A 25,713-nucleotide genomic window follows, 5' to 3' on the forward strand; every position below is an offset into this window, starting at 1 on the left:
TCATAAAGAGCTAACAGAAGGCATTGCTTCTCATACAGCCCGACGTGTTTTGGGAGTCTCAAAGTTTATCCCTTCTTCAGGGTCAAAAATAAGACCATGAGTTTGAAGACATTATAAAACAGAACAGAAAACAGCTTGAGAATATGTAACAGGACATAAAATGGGCACACATACCACATACATGTACTAATACTGTATCATATCGGAATCTGAGAAAAAAGTATAAAATGGAGCTGGATGGGGAACCCCTGAGGCCCGAGATGTTACCCTTTCGGGATCCTTGTGTGGAACCTCTCGGCCTCAGGGGTTTCCCATCTATTTGGGTGAAATGCCAACAGTGAACTCTCCATCTTAACCAGCTCCATTTTATACCTTTTCTCAGTTTCCGATATGATACAGTATTGGTACTGTATGTATACAAGCTCACTGATATTGCGATGTATATGTGTGTGCATTTTATGTCCTGTTACATATTCTCAAGCTGTATTTTGCTCTGTTTTAGAATGTCTTCAAACTCATGGTTTTCTCTTTGCCCCCAAAGAAATTATACACTTTGAGACTCCTAAAATGTGTCAGGCTGTATGAGAAGCAACTGCTATGCCTTCTATTAGCTCTTTATGAGCTTGGTATAATAACCTGTACCATGTACTATGTAATTTCAGGGTGATGTTTGCACCAATATGTTTTTAATACTTTAATAAACAGTTTTCAATATTTTAAATATTACCTATTTACTATAGTTTTCCCTTAAATAGCGCCCCCTGGAATATCCGGCAATATCCATGACTGGATCACGGTATAGGACCGATGGCAGCAGCCCTTTAACACGTGATCGCTCCGTCAAATGATGGAGCGATCACTTGTAAACAAGCCGGCGCCTGCCCGGTTCATCTCTCCCCTCTCCGTACCGGTCGGTACAGTGTGAGGGGAGAGTTCAGGTGCAGCAGCTCTGTGGTCTGGATCTGTATTGCCCACAGCCCTGCTCTGTGCCCATTCTTGCTTCATCCATCCATCCCTAGCCTCACCAATACTTGCAGCCATCCATACTCAGCCATCCATCTATGCCCAGCCATGCCATCCATACTCAGCCATAAATCCATACTCAGACATGTCATCCATACTTAGCCATCCCATCCATACCCAGCCATGCCATCCATAGCCACCCATCCATGCTCAGCCATACCATCCATGCTCAGCCATTCATCTATCCATCCCCAGCCATGCCATCCATACTCAGCCATGCCATCCATCCATGTTCAGCCATGCCATCCATACTCAGCCACCCATCTACACTCAGCCACCCATCCATACTCAGCCACCCATCCATGTTTAGCCATACCATCCTCAGCCATGCCATCCATACTCAGCAATCCCCATCCATGCTCAACCATCCCCACCCATGGATTAGCCATCCCCACCCATGGCTTAGCCCTCCCCAGCCGCGGCTCAGCCACCCCCATCCAGGGATTATCCATGCCACATCAGTTCTCATCTGTGCCACATCCATGCCACTACAGTGGCAATCAGTGCGACTACAGTGCCTTACAAAGTGTAATAGGTAGTCAAATTAGATTTGAAATTGAAGTCCCTAGAACACCTCATAGTGCTCCCTGCATGTTGGGTCTCTGTAGGTGGCCAGGCTGTGGAAAAGTTCCACATGTGGTATAGTTATACTCAGGACAAGTAGCAGAATATATTTTGGGGTATAATTTTGGCTATGGGCATGCCATGTGTTAGAAATATTGTATAAATGGACAACAAAAACGTGTGGAAAAAAATTACATGTTCAAAAGACTCATTATGCCTCACAGAATATACGTTGGGAGCCTTAATAAACTCTTTAGGAGACGGGCGTGGCTTAGCAGCAGATGTAGCAGGAAGCTCTGGCTCTCTGCTCCGCCGAAGATTCTTTCTATAATCCTGTGGAAGGTTCTTTTCCCGGCTCTCTCTGCGGATTGAAATACCAATCCAATAGCCAACATCCCCAGCTACACAGTGCAGCAGTGCCTTTTGCCCCTAAACACGCCACGTCAAAACGCGGATCGGCGTCCCGCTCCGCTAAGGACCAAGCTGGCCAAGATGGCGGCGGGCTGCCTTGTGCAGCCAAGGAGAACTATAAGGCAGCCACCCTGAAATTCTTTGCAAAAACGGCGCCCAATGACTACTCTCAGCCCATAGCTCACCAGGCTGACACAGGTGACACCCACAATGAGGCAGATGACACAGTCCCACTGGATGACCCTGACACACCGCTTCTTCCATGGAACAGTGTGAGTACCCCTGTGTGTGGATCTGTCCTCATCAACATGGGGACAAGGTGCTTTGGGGTGGGGGGGCCACGCGGCCCCCCCTTCCCCAAGGCACCCCCCATGTTGAGGGTACGTGGCCTGGTACGGCTCAGGAGGGGGGCGCTCACTTGTCCCCACCCCCTTTCCTGGCCGGCCAGCGTGCTCAGATAAGGGTCTGGTATGGATCTGGGGGACCCCCACGCTGTTTTTTCGGCGTAGGGGGTTCCCCTTAGAATCCGTACCAGACCTAAGGGTCTGGTATGCTCTCGGAGGGGGAACCCATGCCATTTGTTTTTTTAAATTTGGCGTGGAGTTCCCCCTTCAGAGCTCATTCTCTGATTGGCCACGGCAAAAGTCGCCTGGCCTGGGGCGACTTAAAGTCGTGTTGTAAGTCGCCCCATGTCATGTTCAAGTCGTCTCCAAGTTGCCTCACAAAGTCGTCCTGGAAGTCGTGTCGCCCCTGTGTGAACCGGCTCTTACACTATGTACTGTTTGAACAGAGGGACTCCAAGAACATATTAAACTGGGTGTCCTTTCACAGGTGATTAGTGCACATGGGATGGCTGAGAATCAGGAACCAGACAAAAAACTAGGCCCTTAACAGGAAGTAACAAGATAGAAGGCAGTAAACACCAGACAGAATCCAAGAGCTCAATTAGAAACAAAGAAACCTTTTCTAAGACACTGTCTCGGGACACTGAGTACACCTTGTGATTTCTTCCAAAAGACATTGCAGACATGCTAGAGCAGACCATTCTACAATACAATACAAAAAAGGAGTAATGGATGGTCTTATCTAGCTTCAAGAAAAGAAACTTCTGCAAAGCAATGTAAATGTCTGAATCAGGTAAGCAGCAAGTACGTCATCAGTTGTGTGCAGTAGGTAAGCTTCTAGTGGTGGCTCATTACAGTCGAGACACAGAGCAAGTTCTGAAAATGGGAGCTCATGCCGTACATACTTAAGCAGTCCCTGACCACATCAAGAACATCACAGTTGCACTAAGTTTGGGGAAATTAAAGTAAATCTATGATTAAAATGTAAAATCGTATATTAATTTCCACATTGTATTTCAATTTTTTCTAGCCTATTTCTAACTGATCTTGGAGGTACACTTGAGTGAACTTACTCTGTAACGGTCCACAGATATTTACTTCCTTGACTTCTGGTACACATACTATATTCACTATGGTCTATGAGTAGGCACTGCTGTGAGCCTGCCTTCTGAACTGCAGAGGTGCTGAGACTAGGAGTTTCAAGAGGAAAAATCAGTACAAGAATAACTGCTTGCAGGCAGCAAGGTACCATTGGATTTGTAGTCCTTAGGAATTGAAAGTGAACATCAGAGAAGAAGCTGCAAAGCATGCAAGAAATCCAGGAAGTGAAATGAGATAGCAAGCAGACAGGCAGCTCTCGACATGAAAGGAGATTTTTCAAGTAAGCTTATACTGGATTTTCAAATACCAATTGCTTATATTGCTATTATGGTGCTGATCTTTTTTAAAATGAAAGTGTATGCCAGTTGTCTCCAAACTGCAGCTCAAAGGCTGGATACGGTGGTTGCTAACTTATCCAGCCCTAGGGGCATTATTCCTTACAAAGATATAAGACACTATTCTTCCCATTGGCCCAACAGTGGGGCATAATTATTTCCATTGACACAAATAATGGGGCATTATTCCTCCCATAGACCCCAACAATGGGGCACTATTTCTTCCACTGATACAAATGCTGGGACACTACTGCTCCTACTGACCACCAACCCTGAGGTTATGTTTATTCTCACTGAGTCTGAAGGACAGTGAACTGTCCTTTGATTTGAAAAGTCTGGGGACCCCTGGTGTATGCTGTGACTCTAGAACCCTTTTAACAAATAATCCCTTCTTTGCTCACATAATTCAACAGACATTTGAAAAAGAATACCTATCCAGGCTTAAAAATTATCTTGCCCCTACTGATTGAGAACTTTTCCACTTTAGCAGACTTTATGGTATCAATAATATATTCTTGGCATTGCAAGGACTCAAAGGTTTTTCCTCATGGGAAATAGATCTGCAATGCTTCCTTGTAAATTATTCCACTCTGAAAATGATTTCACTGTTCTATCTTTATGAGCATTAAAAATCATTCAGTTACTGTATCATGCAACATGGTTGCAAAAGCGAGCATGTCCAGCCAGTGTGAATTGAGTTGAAATTGGTGTGATTTTACCTTCTCAAAAATGTATTTTTGTCTGTTAGCTCCCAAAATAATTTAATGCAGTTGTTTCTATACTGCATATATTACAAAACACAAAACAAAAAGGAGTTGTCAAATTTTTAGTTTAGCAATGCCATAAGCTAAATTCACCTATGTCCATATTCATTTCTTTGGGTTACCTTTTAAATGTGTGTCTCCAAAAAAATGCTCTGAAACAATGCTGCTAAGCTGGTCACCTTCTTTCTGCACATTTACTTGTTTTTTTACTGAACTGTAAATTTATGAATGTGAGCTGACCAGACAGCCCTGTACCTGTGTTGACTTTAAACACCATTTTTAACGACTCTGAAAAGATTTTTTTTCACTAGTGGTAACCAATAATCGTAGGTAAAATACAAAGCTTATACAAAACTGTATGTTTATAAATGTCCAATTATTATTTCTGTAATTAGGCAATGATGTTTGTATTTAAAAAAATATTTGAATTTTCATGCATTTAAATAAACCATACCTTACTATCTATTTCACTGCTTCCTAGTGCAGACTGGATGACATACAGCAAGGCATCAGTTAGTCCATCACACTCTCTCATTCTTCTGCGTGCCTCTTCTCCAGCAGAACTCACATTCCTGGGGAAAAAAAAAATATGCCATCTGCAGCACCTACATCTTTTACAGTCCAATTATATTTAAAATCTAGGTAAAAGGTGGGTTAAATTGTATTCAGGAAAGCATCTTTCACACTACCGATCCGTTCAGGTCCGCCTGTCAGTTTTTCAGGCAGACCTGAACGGATGCTCCATCGAGGTCTATGGAGCGTCGGATGTCAGCGGTGACATGTCCGCTGACATCCGACCCGCTCCGATCCGAAAAAGCGTGACTGAGGAAAAACCTACTTTTCCATCCATCAACGGATCGGGTGACGACGGAAACTGCGGTCCATCGTCATCTGATCTCCCATAGAGGAGAGCGGCGCTCTGACAGGTCCGTCCCTGCACAGCGTGCAGAGATGGACCTGTCATCTTCCTGCTCAGCGGGGATCAACAGAGCGATCCCCACTGAGCAAGCGGATCACTGATCCGCCCCGTGTGAAAGGACCCTTAATCATGTCTGGGCTTACAGCATCAAGGTGAAAAACTGCACATCAAACTTGAAACCAGACCCATGGCTTTCCTGCATGCAGGACTTTTTCTGTACTTTCACAAAATGCTCCGAAACTGTCCAATCTAATAGTAGTCTATGGCAAAGCACATGCAACCTGCACCAAAACAGTGGTATACTTTGCTGTACCCATGCTGCAGGCAAACCATAGTGGATCAGTGTAAAAGTGGACAGAAAATGTTTACTATAGCCGCAGAGTCATCAGTGCATGGGACTGATAATAAATACTTTCCCTTGTGCTGATTTTCATTAAAAAAATACATTAACCATATCAGCCATAAATATCAACACATAATAATAAAATTTTGTTTACTACATAAATAATACAAGTGAGATTCTGGACAAAAGTAGACCGGACTGCAATGACTCCAATGCCATCTAGTTTATTACCATTATTACAGCACCATCATTTCCCACGTAGCTGTGCAAAGTGAGATTTAAACAAGGGTAAACAACACAGATAACACTAATACATATCTTTTTAATAAGTACAAAAATTGTATATAACAAACAGATATAGCAAAAAAAAGCTCTTTTTGAGCTTACTGTCTTAAAAGATACTTGGAAGAACTTTAGGGTAGGTAATGTAACATGTGAGTTGAATACATCGTAACAGAGTGTATATTGTTATGAAAAAGCAGGGATGGATCAGTTAGAAAATATACTAGGTCAGAATATTCACTTAACTGAAAGGGCAAGCCTAAAGTAAACCTGTCACATACAAAGCATAGCAGGCATCTTCTAGCCCCACACAATGCCCTAAGTGTGCATGGATGACATTTAGGTCTGTTGCAGTAACCCACAGAAATACTTGAACTTTCAGGTATAACACAAACATGCATTCCTTCCTTGAGCATTCCACAGTTCACAATGGCTGAGTGACCTATTTGCAAGTAAAAGAAGTGGCACATGGAGGAGGAAGGAAATGCCTGCCAATACACAAATATTATCTTTCAGAAAACCTCTTCAGCAGGGGATCCAGATAGCGCATTTTCACACTAAACATAATTAGTGGCAAAACAGGGTAGCTTCATCTAAATGGGTGGACACTTTGAGTTGGTGATATTAAATGGGAAGAAATAGGAATAAGATAACAAGTGGCAAGGCGAGACTCTATATCCTGTTTTTTCCCTCCTGTCTCTTTGGAGGTCCCCTGGTTGGGACAAATGGGACAGATCCATCCCCTATAATTGGGACACTCCCGGAATTACTCAGACAATTTTACGTTTATCAAGTAGTAGGGCTACAGAGAGTTAAGCCCAACTTGTAGAAGCCAAATGGTGTCTACAAGCTAATCAGAGAGGAGCATTGTGGAGTCTGTTCCTGGCCTTACTCTAGCCACCTGCAAAGTGGTCTAGAGGAATGACTCTTTAAAGAGACTCACCAACAGGCAGATCTGGCATAGATGGAAAATCCAAGGGGGGTTTGCTTTAAGGAATTTCATGCTTGTCAGAAACCTGAGCAGATACAGGTACTGCCCCTTTTGCATCATGCAAAAAGAAACTGCATTGAAAGTTTCCTGGGAGTTCTCCTTTGTTCAAAACCTGCTGAGGGCCCTGGAACCAGAACTCAAAGACTTTGCACAACAGATAGCCATCACCTACTTTGGGATGCTGAACAGACTATTTTGGGGTACATTTGTGCAAGAGAAAATTGTTGGCATCTGGCAGGTGCTATTTTGTTTTAAGGATGCTTCATAGATGCACCATAAAGCGCTTCATCCACCACATGCAGAGGATGTCCACTGAGGACTGTCACAGACTGGTCCACAGTCTGCTCAGAGACAATAACCTTATGAAATTGAAGGAGGAGCAGGTCATCTCAGAGGATTTACCATTTCCCTACTCATGTGTCTTTGTCCTTCAATAAAGCTTCAGCCCTGTAAACTCTTTCCCCTCCCTTATTGCTCTTTCTTATCCCCCATTACACCCATTGCTTGTTGAAATGTTTAAAATGTTTGCTTTTTACCATGTAGGATGTGCAGAACAGGAGTCTAACTCTGGCACTGCACATCTGACATTGCGCCACCGGGTTTTTTGGTGGTACCTTAGGGACCACATTGCTAAGGGGTAAAGCGACATCATGTATGATGTGATGGTTTGGGGAACTTTGCTCTGCACCGCATATTAGGCTGATTGAATGGAATGTATTGTAGTGTATTTATGTGCTGCATCACAGTACTTCAACACCAAAGTAACAATTGTCACAAAGACTCACCAGGCTATACACAAAGTCATGAAACAATAATAGGCTGGGCTGGATGTAACGGAGGGCGATGCAGAGAGCAGGTAATAGGTAACACTAGCAACCAAGTTAGAACCATTTAAAGTTATGTGGGTATACAAGGCTAATTCGTATATACAGCCCAGAATAACAGATGGAGCTGTAAGAAATATGAAATATGAACAAAATGATCACATCGAGGCAAAGAGGGAGAGGGGGGAGTGGACTAGGGAAGAGAGGAGACCGGAGAGCAGCAGGAGGAGGAAAGAAGCATGCAATAGAACAGAAAACCCCTGCTCACCACTGAAGGTGGATACCTGTACACAGTAGTAAGAAGAGCCAGCAACACTGTAATCCTTGAAGTGTCGCTTATTGGTACATCAGAGTGACAGTAAAACAATAAACTGACACGTTTCTGCAAAAGCCTTAGTCGTAGCTGGTCACCAGCTACGACTAAGGCTTTTGCCGAAACGCGTCAGTTTATTATTTTACTGTCACTCTAATGTACCAATAAACGACACTTCAAGGATTACAGTGTTGCCGGCTCTTCTTACTACTGTTGCATTGGAGTGTGCTGGGACACATTGAGCCTTGGCACCTGTGAGTGGACCTGGTGTATGGATTGAGTTGTCTCTGCAGAGAGCGCTGTTACTTTTCTTCTTTTCCATGCTGGGTTACCTGTATACAGCAGCCGCCCGTCACAGCAGCCCAGCCTGGAGAGTCACTGCTACTTAAACAGTGGTCCTGAAGGGGCCACTATAATGCCGGTATACATGGTTGGACTTTCCAATGTAAAATGTGCGTTCGGATCTTGTTGTCGGAAAATCCGATCGTGTGTGGGCTCCATCTGACTTTTTCTGTCCGAATTTCCAACACACAAAGTTTGAGAGCAAGATCTCAAATATCCCCACAACAAAATCTCATTGTTTAAATTCCGATCGTGTGCAGACAATTCCAACGGACAAATTGCCACGCATGCTCAGAATAAATTATGAGACAAAAGCTATTGGCTACTGCCCTTTTTATAGTCCCGTCGTACGTGTTCTACACCGACGCGTTCTGAACAATCGTATTTTCCGTCAATTTTGTACGACCGTGTGTATGCAAGACAAGTTTGGGCCAAATCAAAAGGTCAAAAAATCTGACGGATTTTGTCATCGTAATGTCCGACCGTGTGTACAGGGCATAAGAGTTCCCCAACCCTGCGAACATCAGCAAGCCCGCCAATCTGCGGCATCTGACGTCACAGTGTCAGCTTACCCGCACTGTGCAGGTGCTATTGCGCAAGTGCGCCCAGACACAGCCCATGGACCGGAAGCCCAGGCTCGTTCAAGGCAAGTGGGAATGGCTGGAAGCGCGATCCCACCAGGGTAAATACATGCCTGCCACTGGGGAAAAAGAGGGGACATGTCACTGAGCCCAATCGCCCACCAGAGGGAGCAGGCTAACATTACATCAACATGTTAATAGGCAAATTGTATAGACATATCAAAAAGCTTGAAACTTATATAAAAGTATGTAGGGAAAACAATTGCATATACAATGTAGGCTCTGGGATCATATGATCATACGTTTCCCAGAGGGTCACCAACAAAATGCAATAAACAAGGAAAATCAAAGGGTCCCCTATGATAGTAAACAGACAACATACGTATCTCAGCATCATATGAGACATTACACAGAGTGAACCAGGGATGTATAAACAACAAGGAAAAAGGTAACCCCACACATAGTAAACCCAACGATCAGGGATCTTAAACAGCAACACTGGAATGACATTTGTCCTAATCTGAACAGTGGTAAAATCAAAGCAATTAAATCCTTACAAAAACTTTCTGATATTGTCATCAAGCAATCAGACAAAGGTGGCAACATCGTCTTAATGATGCACAGCCAATACCATTCCATGTGTTTAACTATTCTAAACAATCGACCCATTTCCCAATATCTTGTTTCTGACCTTTACCTCGGAACTCCGGGTCCTTTGCACTGAGGCCTTTTTTTCAGGCCTCATTGACAAGGAAACCCTTGAGTTCCTGGTCCCCAAGTTTCCCCGTGTGCCCACCTTTTATTCCCTCCCTAAAGCCCATAAAAATGTGCAGACTCCCCCTGGTAGACCGATCATCTCAGGAATTGACTCACTATCTGACAATGCAAGCAAATTTGTGGATGCTTTTTCGATGCCCCATGTGCGAAGTCTCCCTTCGTACATTAGAAATACCACAGATCTTTTGAGACACCTCGAGGGGATCCAGAGCCCTCCGGACACCCTGCTCGTGGCGATTGATATTGAGGCATTATACTCGAATATCCCCCCACAAGCGGGGCGTCCTGATGGCTGGATCTTTTCTGGGTGAACAGGATAGAACTACCTAGCCTCTCAACAATTTTATCCTCAAATTACTACATTTCATTTTGACTAAAAATTATTTTACATTCAATGATCAGCTGTTCTTGTAGACTCAAGGAGCCGCCATGGGGACGTCATGTGCCCCGGCTTACGCAAACCATTACCTGGGTGGATGGGAGAGACATATCCACTCGGATGAAAGATACACAGAATTTGTTCAAAATGTACTCCTTTGGTACCGGTACATAGATGATCTGTTCCTTGTATGGACCGGGACCAGGGACGGACTACTGTATTTTGTACAAAGTCTTGATGACAATGATTTTAATCTTAAATTCACGGTTCATTTTGATTATGGCCAGATCCCATTTCTGGATCTGTCCATTATCAAACAACCGGATGGGACCCTGGGTACTGATCTATACCGGAAGCCCACAGCTGGAAATGCACTGTTATATGCAGCCAGTCCTCACCCTAAACCACTGGTGCGTAGCATATCCTTTGCGCAATATTTGTGGTTAGGAAGGAATTGTACTCTTGACAGCGACTTCAGGATCCAGGCTAATGCTTTGCGGGAACGTTTATTGTTTACAGGATACTCACATACAAACCTTAGAAAGGCTTTTAATAAAGCTTTTTCACGTTCCAGAAATTCATTATTGTACAATTGTCCCAGATCCTCATCCCCAACGATTCTGTCAGATTCGTTACCACGTACTCAGTCCATCAACGAGTGCTGAGGGCAATTCTATCCAATCATTGGCACCTACTTGCGGAGCACCATGTTGTGGCCCGATATGTACGGCTTGTTCCAGAACTGGTGTTCCATAGGGCTCGCTCTCTGTGTGATCGTCCGACTTGCAGTCATTATATGTCTTTGAACCATCTGCGACCAGGACCCAATGGTACTTTTAAATGCGGCGATTGCCCTCGCTGCTCCTGGATACTCGAGGGAAGATTGTTCACCTTACCCAATGGTGAGACCTTCTTCCCAAGAACATTTGCAGATTGTAGAACCAGGGGGGTTATATACCTGATGATATGTAGATGTAATGCATTTTACATTGGGAAGACCATCTGGGAACTTAGGCAAAGAATAGGTGACCATCTCTACCATTCTGGCAGTGAAAAACCTACCACCATAGGTAGACATATCGGACTTCACCATTGCGTAGATATTTCGGTTGTCCAATTCCTGGTTCTGGAGGTGGTCCAACCAAATCCTAGGGGTGGTGAATGGGACCGGACAAGCTTGCAGAGAGAAACATTGTGCAACGGCTGAATGCCACCCTTCCTCCTGGCCCCACGAGATGGTTTCCTATAAGCTATTCTTGTGAATTGATTTTTTCCAACATTTTACTGTATATGTGTTTACTATGTATGGGGTTCCCTTTTTCCTTGTTGTTTATACATCCCTGGTTCGCTCTCTGTAATGTCTCATATGATGCTGAGATACGTATGTTGTCTGGTTACCATCCTAGGGGACCCTTTGACTTTCCCCGTTTAATGCATTTTGTTGGTGACGCTCTTGGAAACGTATGATCTCAGAGCCTTCATTGTATATACAATTGTTTTCCCTACATACTTTTATATAAGTTTCAAGCTTTATAATATGTCTATACAAATTGCTTATTAACATGTTGATGTAATGGTAGCCTGCTCCCTCTGGTGGGCGATTGGGCTCAGTGACATGTCCCCTCTTTTTCCCCAGCAGCAGGCATGTGTTTACTCTGGCGGGATTGTGCTTACAGCCGCTCCCGCTTGCCCTGAACGAGCTTGGGCTTCTGGCCCATGGGCTGTGTCTGGGAGCATTTGCGCAACAGCACGGAACCGTGCACCTGCGCAGTGCAGTTAAGCTGACCCTGTGACGTCAGATGCCACCGGTTGGCGGCGTTGATGACATTTGCAGGGTTGGGGAGCTCTTATAGTGGCCCCTTCGGGACCACTGTTTGAGTAGCAGTGACTCTCCAGGCTGGGCCGCTGTGACGGGTGGCTGCTGTATACAGGTAACCACTTTCAGCGGTGAGCAGTGTGAGGGGTTTTCTCCTCTATTGCCTGCTTCTTTCCTCCTCCTTCTGCTCCCCGGTCTCCTCTCTTCCCCCGTCCACTCCCTCCTCTTCCTCTCTGCCTGTAATCATCTTGTTCAAATTTCTTACAGATCCATCTGCTATTCTGGGCTGTATATACAAATTAGCCTTGTATACCTACATTTAAATGGTTCCTGCTTGATGTGGATCTAACTTGGTTGCTAGTGTTACCTAATACCTGCTCTCTGCATCGCCCTCCGTTACATCCAGCCCAGCCTATTATTGTTTCATGACTTTGTGTATAGCCTGGTGAGTCTTTGTGACAATTGTTACTTTGGTGTGGAAGTTTTTGTTTTTTTATGTTGTCCCACACTATTCCTGGGCCATCCTTCCCCACTTTTCTTCTCACCCCCTTTTCCCCCTTGCTCACTGCTGGGGAACTGTTTTTGGGTTCTGTTGCTGGTCGAGTCGGTCCAGTTGGGTGAGCAGGTCTTCCTTCTTCAATTTCATCTGTAATGTTTTTATTTAAGCTGAATTCTGTTTTGTATGTATATATTTTTATTGTGTTATTTGTTCTACAGACCATCCCTCCTGAAGAAGCGATTTATAACATGAAACCAGTAGAGGAAATTTTCTATAATCCACTTTAATCGACAACTGGGGGGGCGTTAGTTATTAGTTTTTAATGATGTATTACTATTTTTAACAATGAACAATATGTATGTTTTATATGTATCAAAATTTAGATTTTTATTTCATGTACGTGTTATTGTATCAGTACCGAAAGTCCACTCAAAACCACTTTAGGTGGTTATATGTTGGTCATCAGCAACTGCCCACATATTTCCACCTTCCCAATCTTCATAAATCAATATGGATGATGGTACGGTTATATCTTACATTATTTATGAATATCTGAGGCTATACTCAAAGCTTTTCCCTGGTTCCATTAATGAAATGGTTGACTGGTGCTCAAGTGTCTAATAATCAAGTGGCAGTCTGGATAGTTATATGAAATGTATATTTTCATTTAGTTTCTGAGTGAGATATTTATTTTATACATGTTGTTGATATTTTATATATTGTGTTGCATTTTATTATGAGTTCATGTTATATATTGTATTATGTATGTTGACCTAAAATATAAATACCAGTAGACCTAAATATAAAAGCTCGTTGTGCATGGGGTGGTGGGATTACGCCTCGGGCTTCAATTGTGGGTCATCATAGTGTCTGCTGCTTTACAAAATAAAAGAACATGATGGAAATTACTGTTTCAACTTGCTTGCATTTAAAGAACCCTATTACAGATTATAACACCTGCAAAAATCAATGGGTTTTACATTTATGAATTTGTAGTCAATTGTTGTTTCTTGGAAAACAGGGTACAAACAGTATACAATACATTTTTTAATTCCTTACTTTGGTTTTTTAGTTAATTGTGCTCTAACACCAACCCAAAATGTTGTATCCTGGGAACAGGCTGAAGGAAAACCCCTGCTCTCTGTGTGAGAATAGGGATCTTTAACAATCAATAAACATACCCATGTGAATCAGTAATCCAGGGGTAATCCCACTACCTACTGGACTGAAGCTCATTGCATCAAAATAACCTGTTTAAAGGCTAAAACGCACATCATAATCTCTTTTCCAAGGAATCAGACTTGTTTCCCTCCATGGTCCTGAACTCCATGTGAAAGAATATCCCACTTAGAAATCAGAATGTTCTTGTACAAGAATATACTGTAAGGCCTGGTTCACACCTATGCATTTTTTTGTGTGTTTTCAGTTGTGCAGACACACACTATAGTCCATTTACCATGGTTTACTATGGGTCACGCTCACATCTGTGCATTTTATGGAAAGGGCCAGGGACCAGCAGGCTGTGTTTTGGCTCCATAGCCTTCAATGGATCAAAAACGTGTATTGAAAAACGCAAACTGCACGTGGAATATGCATCAACTGCAATCTGCATAGGTGTGAACCAGGGCTAAGTGTGCAAAGCACACAAAAGAAGTTTGTTATAGTGTAATAGGAATATTATGAAAACAAATAAGATTAAAGCGGTAGTAAAGCCGCTGACTTTTTTTTCCCTACACCTGTAAGGTAAAAGGCATAATGAGCTAGTATGCACTGCATACTAGCTCATTATGAAATACAGTGCCTTGCGAAAGTATTTGGCCCCCTTGAACTTTTCAACCTTTTGCCACATTTCAGGCTTCAAACATAAAGATATAAAATTTTTATTTTTTGTGAAGAATCACCAACCAGTGGAACACAATTGTGAAGTGGAACGAAATCTATTGGATAATTTAAACTTTTTTAGCAAATAAAAAACTGAAAAGTGATGCGTGCAAAATTATTCGGCCCCTTTACTTTCAGTGCAGCAAACTCACTCCAGAAGTTCAGCAAGGTTCTCTGAATGATCCAATGTTGTCCTAAATGACTGATGGTGAAAAATAGAATCCACCTGTGTGTAATCAAGTCTCTGTATAAATGCACCTGCTCTGTGATAGTCTCAGGGTTCTGTTGAAAGCGCAGAGAGCATCATGAAGACCAAGGAACACACCAGGCAGGTCCGTAATACTGTTGTGGAGAAGTTTAAAGCCGGATTTGGATACAAAAAGATTTCCCAAGCTTTAAACATCTCAAGGAGCACTGTGCAAGCGATCATTTTGAAATGGAAGGAGTATCAGACCACTGCAAATCTACCAAGACCTGGCTGTCCCTCTAAACTTTCAGCTCAGACAAGGAGAAGACTGATCAGAGATGCAGCCAAGAGGCCCATGATCACTCTGGATGAACTGCAGAGAACTACAGCTGAGGTGGGAGAGTCTGTCCATAGGACAACAATCAGTCGTACACTGCACAAATGTGGCCTTTATGGAAGAGTGGCAAGAAGAAAGCCATTTCTCAAAGATATCCACAAAAAGTCTTGTCTAAAGTTTGCCACAAGCCACCTGGGAGACACACCAAACATGTGGAAGAAGGTGCTCTGGTCAGATGAAACCAAAATCGAACTTTTTGCCCACAATGCAAAATGATATGTTTGGCATAAAAGCAACACAGCTCATCACCCTCAACACACCATCCCCACTGTCAAACATGGTGGTGGCAGCATCATGGTTTGGGCCTGCTTTTCTTCAGCAGGGACAGGGAAGATGGTTAAAATTGAGGGGAAGATGGATACAGCCAAATACAGGACCATTCTGGATGAAAACCTGTTGGAGTCTGCAAAAGACCTGAAACTGGGATGGAGATTTATCTTCCAACAAGACAATGATCCCAAACATACAGCAAAATCTACAAAGGAATGGTTCACAAATAAACGTATCCAGGTGTTAGAATGGCCAAGTCAAAGTCCAGACCTGAATCCAATCGAGAATCTGTGGAAAGAGCTGAAAACTGCTGTTCACAAACTCTCTCTATCCAACCTCACTGAGCTCGAGCTGTTTTGCAAGGAAGAATGGGCAAGAATTTCAGTCTCTCGATGTGTAAAACTGATAGAGACATACCCCAAGCGACTTGCAGCTGTAATCGCAGCAAAAGGTGGCTCTACAAAGTATTAACGCAAGGGGACCGAATAATTTTTGCACGCCCCACTTTTCATTTTTTTATTAGTTAAAAAAGTTTCAAAAATCCAATAGATTTCGTTCCACTTCACAATTGTGTCCCTCTTGTTGGTGATTCTTCACAAAAAATAAAAATTTCATATCTTTATGTTTGAAGCCTGAAATGTGGCAAAAGGTTGAAAAGTTCAAGGGGGCCGAATACTTTCGCAAGGCACTGTACTTACCTTAGAACGAGGCGCCAGTACCTCCCCCGATCCACGTAGAGGGAGCAGACATTTTCCCATGGCGCGTCTTCTGGATATCGTGGCTCCAGCTCTGTGAGTGGCCGGAGCCACTGTGTCGTCACTCCCATGCATGCATGTGGGAGACTTCTTTACGGCAAGGTCCGGCGTCTGCCTGGCTTTCAGCCGTCAATCCCCGGAAGCGCTTGCACCTCTGAAGTCAGTGGCTCATTGCGTGGGGAATATCTCCTAAATCGTACAGGTTTAGGAGATAATTTTTTACCTACAGGTAAGCCTTATTATAGGCTTACCTGTAGCTAAAAGTTAAATTGACTATACTACCACTTTAAGCAGCAGGGAATACATACATGACATAGGCCATTGCCTGAAGCTGGTATTTAGCTAAGACTGCAAGAAACATAGGTACTGAATTAAGAAAAAGGACCAACAAGGTAAATATGTCACCACGAGCCACACCAGAAAGGCAGAGTGGGCTTAGGGTGTTGGGCAAGTGGCTGAGAAACAGGTGTAGGAAGAAGGCTATTGGATTCCTGGAGAACTGAGCTGACTTTTTGATCAGGTACGGGCTCTACAGTGTACAGGCAGGCTGAAGGAGCTTTTTAAACTAGGTTCAAACTACACAGCAGGGAAAATTACATTACCTAAGTTCAATAAAAAAAGAGTAGCTATCCAGTTATAGCTCAAAAATAATTAAAATTACAATAAACACAAATCTAAAATTGAAAGGTATTTTCACAAATGCATGAATCCTGACAAATAACTATCTCTCTATTGAAAGGGTGGTCTTTCACCAGCACCACATCCGGCCCTTTGGAACGTAGGCCGGCTCTGAAACTACAAGCGGGTAATAACAACAGTTGAGCTGGTTGTGTTGGTGCCCTTTTGCCATCTACAGAATGTGAGTGATTTTATTTACAGTGTTCATTTTATCTTTTAAATAAACATACTATATGATCAATCTCTGGGTTTCTTATTTACTCTTATGAGTAAATGAGAATTTATAACAGTGACATCTTCAAGCTAGGTGGCATTGAAATCTTTATGGAGAAGATCTGATACTAAATGTACAGTATTCATCTCACAAGGCGTGTAGGCTGCTTTGTCGGTTTTAATGTGTATTGAAGGGGTAGCTTGTTTTACACTTAAAGGGGCAACTGGGTTCACCCATTTACATAATAATTCTATGCACTGGTCATATCATTTTTTATATTGAAATAGAACTATACAGTATATTAGAACATTGGAAATCTGGTTGGACAGCTCACATGACTGGGCTGCTAATATCAAGGGGTACACTCTATTGCAGAGTGACAGAATTGACAGAAGGTATGTATGTATGTATGTATGTATGTATGTATGCATGTGAAGAGAGATCTGAAAGTGAATTTGAGAAATATCACCAAACGACAACCGTGGTGGTATAGAGTAATTATGACTGGAGGGCCACAACACTGCAACAAAAAGTAATTTGTGGGGGTATATTATATGCCCCCTATTATAAAAGATGAGAAAGAGTCTTAGCTTTTTTCACTGAAATGGTTGGCAATGTTATTAACCACTTAAGGACCGCCGTATTGCCAATGTACGTCATTGCAATGGCATGTACAGGCACAAGCACGTACATGTACGTGCTTGCCTTCCAGCGGGTGGGGGGTCCGATTGGACCCCCTCCTGCTGGATACGACGGTCCGTTTCGCTTCAGGAGTGATCCGGGATGAGGGGATGGCCGTTGGTTTCTGGCCATCCCCTCTCGATCGCTCCTGGCAAATGAGAAGCTTCCTCTCACTGTGTATTGTATACACAGGCAGGGAGGAAGTGATGCCATTCTCCTCGGGGCGGTCTTTTTGACCGGACTACGAGGAGAAGACAGAAAGTAAGTGAGCACCAACACTACACTGACATGTAGGCACACACAGGCACACAAACCCCCCCAGTCACAGTGTCACTGATTGCAGTGATCATTTATTTACTGATCACTGCATTCAGTGTCAGTTGTAAAAGTAAAAACTGTCAGGGCAGTTAGTGTTAGGTCCAGGGTAGCCCCCTACCACCCCCCCAATAAAGGTTTAACCCCCTGATTGCCCCTAGAGTTAACCCTTTCACCCCCTTTTGCCAGTGTCACTAAGCGATCATTTTTCTGATCGCTGCATTAGTGTCGCTAGTGTCGCTAGGTAGCTAGTTATTTTTTTAGGTTCACCGCCAGGTTTTTATAGCGCTAGGTACCCCGATATACTACCCAATAATGGTTTTAACCCCCTGATTGCCCCTAGTTAACCCTTTCACCCCCTTTTGCCAGTATCACTAAGCGATCGTTTTTCTGATCGCTGCATTAGTGTCACTGATGTCGCTAGGTAGCTAGTTATTTTTTTAGGTTCACCGCCAGGTTTTTATAGCGCTAGGTACCCCGATATACTACCCAATAATGGTTTTAACCCCCTGATTGCCCCTAGTTAACCCTTTCACCCCCTTTTGCCAGTGTCACTAAGCGATCATTTTTCTGATCGCTGCATTAGTGTCACTAGTGTCGCTAGGTAGCTAGTTATTTTTTTAGGTTCACTGCCAGGTTTTTATAGTGCTACGTACCCCCATATACTACCCAATAATGGTTTTAACCCCCTGATTGCCCCTAGTTAACCCTTTCACCAGCGATCACAGTATAAGTGTCACTGGTGACGCTGGTTATCCAGTTAGTTATTTAGGTTCCCCGTCAAGTTTTTATATAGCACCAGGGACCCCCATATATTACCTAATAAAAATTTGAACCCCCTGATTGCCCCTAGTTAACCCTTTCACCAGTGATCACTGTATAAGTGTTACGGGTGACTCTGGTTAGTTTGCTTTTTATAGCATCAGGGCACCCACCATTTATTACCCAATAAAGGTTTAACCCCCTGATCATCCGGCGGGTGATATCAATTAGGTTTTAGGGTCAGGGTCTGCGCCCCAGGCAGCGCTAGGTTAGTGCCAGTACCGCTAACACCCACACGCAAAGCATAGACCTCCCGTAGTGGAAAAGAATCTGAACAGATCAATATCTGATCTGATCAGATCTATACTAGCATCCCCAGCAGTTTAGGGTTCCAAAAAAACGCATTGTTAGCGGGATCAGCCCAGATACCTGCTGGCACCTGCGTTTTGCCCCTCTGCCCAGCCCACCCAAGTGCAGTATCGATCGATCACTGTCACTTACAAAACACTAAACACATAACTGCAGCGATCGCAGAGTCAGGCCTGATCCCTGCGATCGCTAACAGTTTTTTTTGGTAGCATTTTATATTTAAATCCGGAAGGCAGTGCTTGGTTTTCGGGGTCCCGTACGTGGCTAGGCTCCCAAAAAGTCCCCCACATGTGGTATCCCCATACTTGGGAGAAGCAGCAGAATTTATTTTGGGGTGTAATTTGACTTATGCCCATAGCATGTGTGAGCAATATGTCATTTAATGACAACTTTGTGCAAAAAAAAATAAAATTGTAAAATTCCTGCAACTTGTGGCAAAATATAAAATATTTCATGGACTCAACATGCCTCTCAGTAAATAGCTTGGGGTGTCTACTTTCCAAAATGGGGTCATTTGGGGGGGTTTTGTGTTATTTTGGCATTTTATGGCCTTCGAAACTGTGATAAGTAGTGAGGAGTGAAATCAAAAATTTGCACCCTTAGAAATCCTGAAGGCAGTGATTGGTTTTCGGGGTGCCGCATGCGGCTAGACTTCCAAAAAGTCCCACATATGTGGTATCCCCGTACTCAGGAGAAGCAGCAGAATATATTTTGGGGTGCAATTCCACAACTATGGCATGTGTGAGCAATATATCATTTAGTGACAACTTTTTGTAAACTTTTTTTTTTTTTTTGTGTGTCATTATTCAATCACTTGGGACAAAAAAAAAATATTCAATGGGCTCAACATGCCTCTCCACAACTTCCTTGGGGTGTCTACTTTCCAAAATGGGGTCATTTGGGGGGGGGGGTTTGTACTGCCCTGCCATTTTAGCACCTCAAGAAATTAAAAGCTGTGTAAATTCCAGAAAATGTACTCTAGTTTGTAGACGCTATAACTTTTGCGCAAACCAATAAATATACGCTTATTGACATTTTTTTTACTAAAGACATGTGGCTGAATAAATTTTGCCCTAAACGTATGACTAAAATTGAGTTTATTCGATTTTTCTTATAACAAAAAGTAGAAAATATAATTTTTTCTCAAAATTTTCGGTCTTTTTCCATTTATATCGCAAAAAATAAAAATCGCAGAGGCAATCAAATACCATCAAAAGAAAGCTCTATTTGTGGGAAGAAAAGGACGCAAATTTCGTTTGGGTACAACATTGCATGACCGCGCAATTACCAGTTAAAGCAGTGCAGTGCGAAATTGTAAAAAGACCTCTGGTCCTTAGGCTGTTAATTGGTCCGGGGCTGAAGTGGTTAATATGGGTGATTTTAATTATCCTGATATGGATTGTGTAAATGGAACTGCACACTATACAAAGGCTTGTAATTCCTTCAATGGCAGGAACGTCTGTGTGCTAGTCCGCCGGACTTTTCAAATGAACGGACTTGCCCACACACGGAGTAAAGGCCGTTCATTTTGATCGTGACTTCAGGTACGATGGGACTAGCGAAGGAAGTCAATGTCGCCGCCTCCATCGGCAAGATTGACACCTTGCTAGCCCCGTCGCCTGGTATGGATTTTAAGAGGAACCCCTACGCCGAAAAAACGGCGTGGGGGTCCCCCCAAAGTCCATACCAGACCCTTACCCGAGCACGCAGCCCGGCCAATCAGGAAAGGGAGTGGGGACGAGCAAACGCCCCCCTTTTGAACCGTACCAGGCCGCATGCCCTCAACATGGGGGGTGGGTGCTTTGGGGAAGGGGGGCCTTGCGCCCCCCCACCCCAAAGCACCTTGTCCCCATGTTGATGAGGACAAGGGCCTCTTCCCGACAACCCTGGCGGTTGGTTGTCGGGGTCTGCGGGCGGGGGGCTTTTTGGAATCCGGGAGCACCCTTTAGTAAGGGGGCCCCAGATCCTGGCCCCCCACCCTATGTGAATGAGTATGGGGTACATCGTAGCCCTATCCATTCACCTGGGGGAAAAAAGTGGTAATAAAAAAAACACACAACACAGTTTTTTAAAGTAGTTTATTAGGCAGCTCCGGGGGTCTTCTTCCGACTTCGGGGGTCTTCTCGCCGGGCTCCTCGGCTATCTTCTGCCGCTCTTTCACTAGCGGAGGAGCCTGGCTTTCTCCTTTGTCGCCGTTTGGGGGTCTTCTTTCGATCTCGGGGGTCTTCTTCCGACTTCTCTGCGCTTTCTGGCCTCTTCTCCTGCTCTTTGGTTCTTCTGCTGGGCTCCTCCGCTATCTTCTTCCAGCTCTTTTACTAGCGCTGACCCAGTCTTCTCGTTCGTCGCTGCCTTCTTCTTCTACTTCCGATGTTGACACGATGCTCTCTCAGGTTGTAATGGCGGGGACATGCTGTGTGACAACTTATATAGGCATAAGGGTCAGGGTCACCGGGTGATGTCACATGGTGACCCTGCCCCTTATGATGGCACAGTCCCAGCATCCCCCGGGAATGTGACATCATAAGGGGAGGGTCACCATGTGACATCGCCCAGTGACCCCGCCCCTTATGCCTATATAAGTCACCGTGCAACGCGTCCCTGGCATTACAGCCGGAGAGAGTATCGTGTCAACATCGGAAGAAAAAAAGAAGAGAAGAAGGAAGAAGAAGAAGGAGAAGGAAGAAGAAGGTGGTGGCGGCGGTGAACGAGAAGCCCGGGCCAACGCTAGTAAAAGAGCTGGAAGAAGATAGCGGAGGAGCCCAGCAGAAGAACCGAAGAGCAGGAGAAGAGTCCGGAAAGCACGGAGAAGTCAGAAGACGACCCCCGAAGTCGGGAGAAGACCCCCAAAGTCGGAAGAAGACCCCCGGTCAGAGACGACGAACGAGAAAGCCGGGCTCCTCCCCTGGCAAAAGAGCAGCAAAAGAGCAGAAGATAGCGGAGGAGCCCGGCAAGAAGACCCCCGAAGCTGACTAATAAACTACTTTAAAAACCTGTGTTGTGTTTTTTTATTACCACTTTTTCCCCCCAGGTGAATGGGTAGGGGTACGATGCACCCCATACTCATTCACACAGGGTGGGGGGCCAGGATCTGGGGGCCCCTTTATTAAAGGGGGCTCCTGGATTCCGATAATTATTATGATTATTTGTAAGCCAAAAGTCCGGCGGATTGTCCACCGGACCTAGTCCGCCGGAAAAGTCTGTTCATGTGTGGGCAAGTCACCTCGTTCAGAAAGTCCGGTGGACCTCTGCTGGAATGTCCGGCAGATTGTCCGCCGGACTAAGTCTGCCGGATATAGTCTGATCGTGTGTACGTGGCATTAGAGTCAACTTGGGTAACAGTGATCAAGGTGTAACCACATTTGTCTTAAGTTACTAGAGAGTGGCATGTTGGTACAGCAAAAACTCTAATGCCCCATAAACACGGTCAGACATTCCGACCACAAAATCCATCTGATTTTTTCCGACAGATTTTGGCTGAAACTTGTGTATGCAACACACGGTCGCACAAAGTTGTCTGAAAATCCAATCATTCAGAACGAGGTGACGTATAAAACGTTCGACGGGACTACGTAGAGCCCAGTAGCCAATAGCTTTCGTCTCCAAATTTTTTCTGAGCATGTGTGGCACTTTGTGCATTGGAATTCTCTACACATGATTAAAAAAAGTCTGAAAAAGTCGGATTTTGTTGTCGGAAAATTTTTAGGTCCAGCTCTCAAACTTTTTCCGTCGGAAATTCCAACAGAAAAAGTCAGATAGAGCCCACACACGATCGGATTTTCCGACAACATAATCCGCGACGCTTTGCAGCCGGTTTTAACCTTTTTTCGGCCACTAACGGGGGGTTAAATCCACCCCGCTTGTGGCCAAATAGTGCCGCTAAAACTACACTAAAGCAGCACTAGATATATTGCCGCTTTACCGCCGGCGCCCGCCCGCCCCAGTGTGAAAGTAGTAGTAATTTTCAAAAATCTAACTTCAATTAGCTAGACACTCAATTGAACCAAATATTTGCAGGAAAGAGCACACAGGGCAAGTGGGAGTGTTTTAAATGTGAATTAAACAATTGAATTCGTTGAGGTATTCCACAGGGTAACAAACATACAAGAATAAAACTAAAACCTACGTGCTTAAATTCTAGTATATAAAAAATACAAAACAGGACAGATACCCCCAGAATTCCAGATTTACAAGGAATACAACAAGAAATGCAAGGAAGCAATCAGGGTGGCTGAAAAAGAATACAAGATACACATTGCTATAGCAAGTAAAACAAGTCCCATTTTTGAACCACTTCAGCTCTAGAAGGTTTTACCCCCTTCATGGCCAGGCCCTTTTTTGCTATTTAGCACTGTGTTACTTTAACTGATAATTGTGAGGTCATGCAATGCTGTACCCAAACAAAATGTATATAATTTTTTTACACTTTATTTCAGTGGTATTTGATCACCGCTGAGGGACATATTCCCTCTGCGTTTCTTCTGGGTTCACTAGCTTCGGTGATGTGAGTGGCCAGAACCGCGATAAAGCATGCGTGAAAGGAGCCCTTCATTCTGGCAAGTTCTGGCAGGATACGCCTGACCTGCAAAGCGCATGGGCCACTGACTTCAGCGGCTGCACGCAGGGTCAATATCTGCTAAACCGTGCAGGTTTAGGAGATATCCTTTTTACCTACAGGTAAGCCTTATTATATGCTTACACATAGGTAAAAATCACCAAGCGGGCGATACAACCGCTTTAAACCTTCCCTATCTGCACACCCAAATGGATGAGGATTGGGTACTCAATTTATTGAACCTGCATTTGGCTATACGTCCCACTGTCATCACTTCTATGTTCCCAGGAGTCTCCCAGAATACACTCAGCGCATACTGCAATTCCCTCATCAGAACAAGCTTTTGGGGTTAGTCTGGGGACATTGAGCCATGGAGACCAGAGTTTCTCATAATATATATATATATATATATATATATATGTATATATATATATATATATATATATATATATATATATATATATATGTATTTCTTCAAAAGGATGCCAGGCTTACCGGACCCCAATCTTCTTCTGCTGTTGAGGTGCAAGAACCGCAGGACTCTCGTATGGACCAGAGAAGTACTAGCGTTGCTATTCCTTCTGGTGAACTGGCAAGCACCAGCAACCTAGCACACCCTGGTCTTACATCCAGCACTGCATTAACACTTGGTGATGTGGCGAGTCCCATAACTGCAGTTCAATCTGGTGAGGTGGCAAACACAAGTAGTGTTCCGCTGCCACCAAGAAGAAAAAGACAGGCCCGTTGAGCCCATAGTGCCCTTCTGCTGCATTCGCCAATCCTAATTGGGAACCCATCACTTCTGCAGCACCCGTACTTCCCCCATTCACTGGCCAACCCGGAATTCAGGTGGAAGCGGTTGATTTTACGTCACTTGATTTTTATTTGCTGTTTTTCACCAAAGATCTCTATAGATCTATTGTGGACCAAAGCAATTTGTACGATGGTCAACACATCGCCACTATTCCCCAGTCCTCCCTTGCCAGAGATTGGAAACCAATTACGGTTTCTGAATTTAAGACCTTTTTGGGCTTTTCCCTCCTCATGGGCAAAACCAAAAAGAGTGAGTTGCGGTCATATTGGTCCACTGACCCAATTCACTATATGCCCGTGTTCTCTGCTTCCATGGCCAGGGCACGATATGAGCAAATCTTGCGGTTCATGCACTTCAACAACAATGAACTATGTCGTCCTCGTGGAGACCCTGGATACGATCGGCTCTACAAAATTCGGCCCCTCATAAACCACTTCAACCAAGGTTTTGCAGACTTGTTTACTCCCCATCAAGTTGTCTGTGTTGATGAGTCCCTGATTATGTTTTCTGGCAGCTTGTCATTCAAAAAGTACCTTCCCAGCAAGCGTGCCAAATACAGGGTCAAGATGTATAAGCTCTGTGACAGGGCCATAGGCTATACATGTAGTTTTATGGTTTACGAGGGAAGAGATAGTCGCGTAGAGCCGACAAACTGCCCTGACTACATAGGAAGCGCTGGCTAGATTGTGTGGGACTTGGTGTCACCCTTATTCGGAAACGGGTACCACTTGTACGTGGACAATTTTTACATGAGCGTGCCACTTTTTAGTCACTTGTTTTATCAACAGATTGGAGCATGTGGCACCGTGCGATGTAATCGCCGGGGCTTGCCCCAGCGGCTTGTAGATTCCCGCCTTAGGCTGGGGTAGAGAGCCTGCTTGAAGTGTAATAACTTGCTCGCTATGAAGTGGATGGCTAATAAGAATGTTTTCGTTCTTACCTCCCTTCATGCAGACACAACGGTCCAAATTCCTACGGCGACTGGTGTTGTGGAGAAACCCCTGTGTCCACGAATATAACCTTAATATGGGAGGGGTGGACCTCAATGACCAGTTGTTGGCGCCGTACCTAGTTGCCCCCGTAAGGCCAGATGCTGGTACAAAAAAGTGTCTATTTATTTATTTAAAGTGGCTTTGCTGAACGATCATGTGCTATACAGAGCTTCAGGACGGACTGGATCCTTCCTTAAATTCCAGGAAGAGATCGTCGCAGCCCTTTTTTTCCCAGACG

General features: G+C 44.1%; 1 protein-coding gene across 9 annotated transcripts in view; it reads right to left on the minus strand.

Moving 5' to 3' along the window:
* Positions 1 to 25,713, minus strand: part of CTNND2 (catenin delta 2) — a 918,973-nt gene that overhangs the window by 307,249 nt on the left and 586,011 nt on the right. For all 9 annotated transcript variants that reach the window (XM_077491861.1, XM_077491860.1, XM_077491866.1 and 6 more), the window contains exon 14: positions 4,997 to 5,114. In XM_077491861.1, coding sequence (XP_077347987.1) covers positions 4,997 to 5,114 — 118 coding nt within the window. The remainder of the gene's footprint in view (positions 1 to 4,996; positions 5,115 to 25,713) is intronic.

This window comes from Lithobates pipiens, unplaced genomic scaffold (genome assembly GCF_037356315.1).
Source record: "Lithobates pipiens isolate NorthernLeopardFrog02 unplaced genomic scaffold, aLitPip1_a1.2 Scaffold_19, whole genome shotgun sequence".
NCBI lineage: Eukaryota > Metazoa > Chordata > Amphibia > Anura > Ranidae > Lithobates > Lithobates pipiens.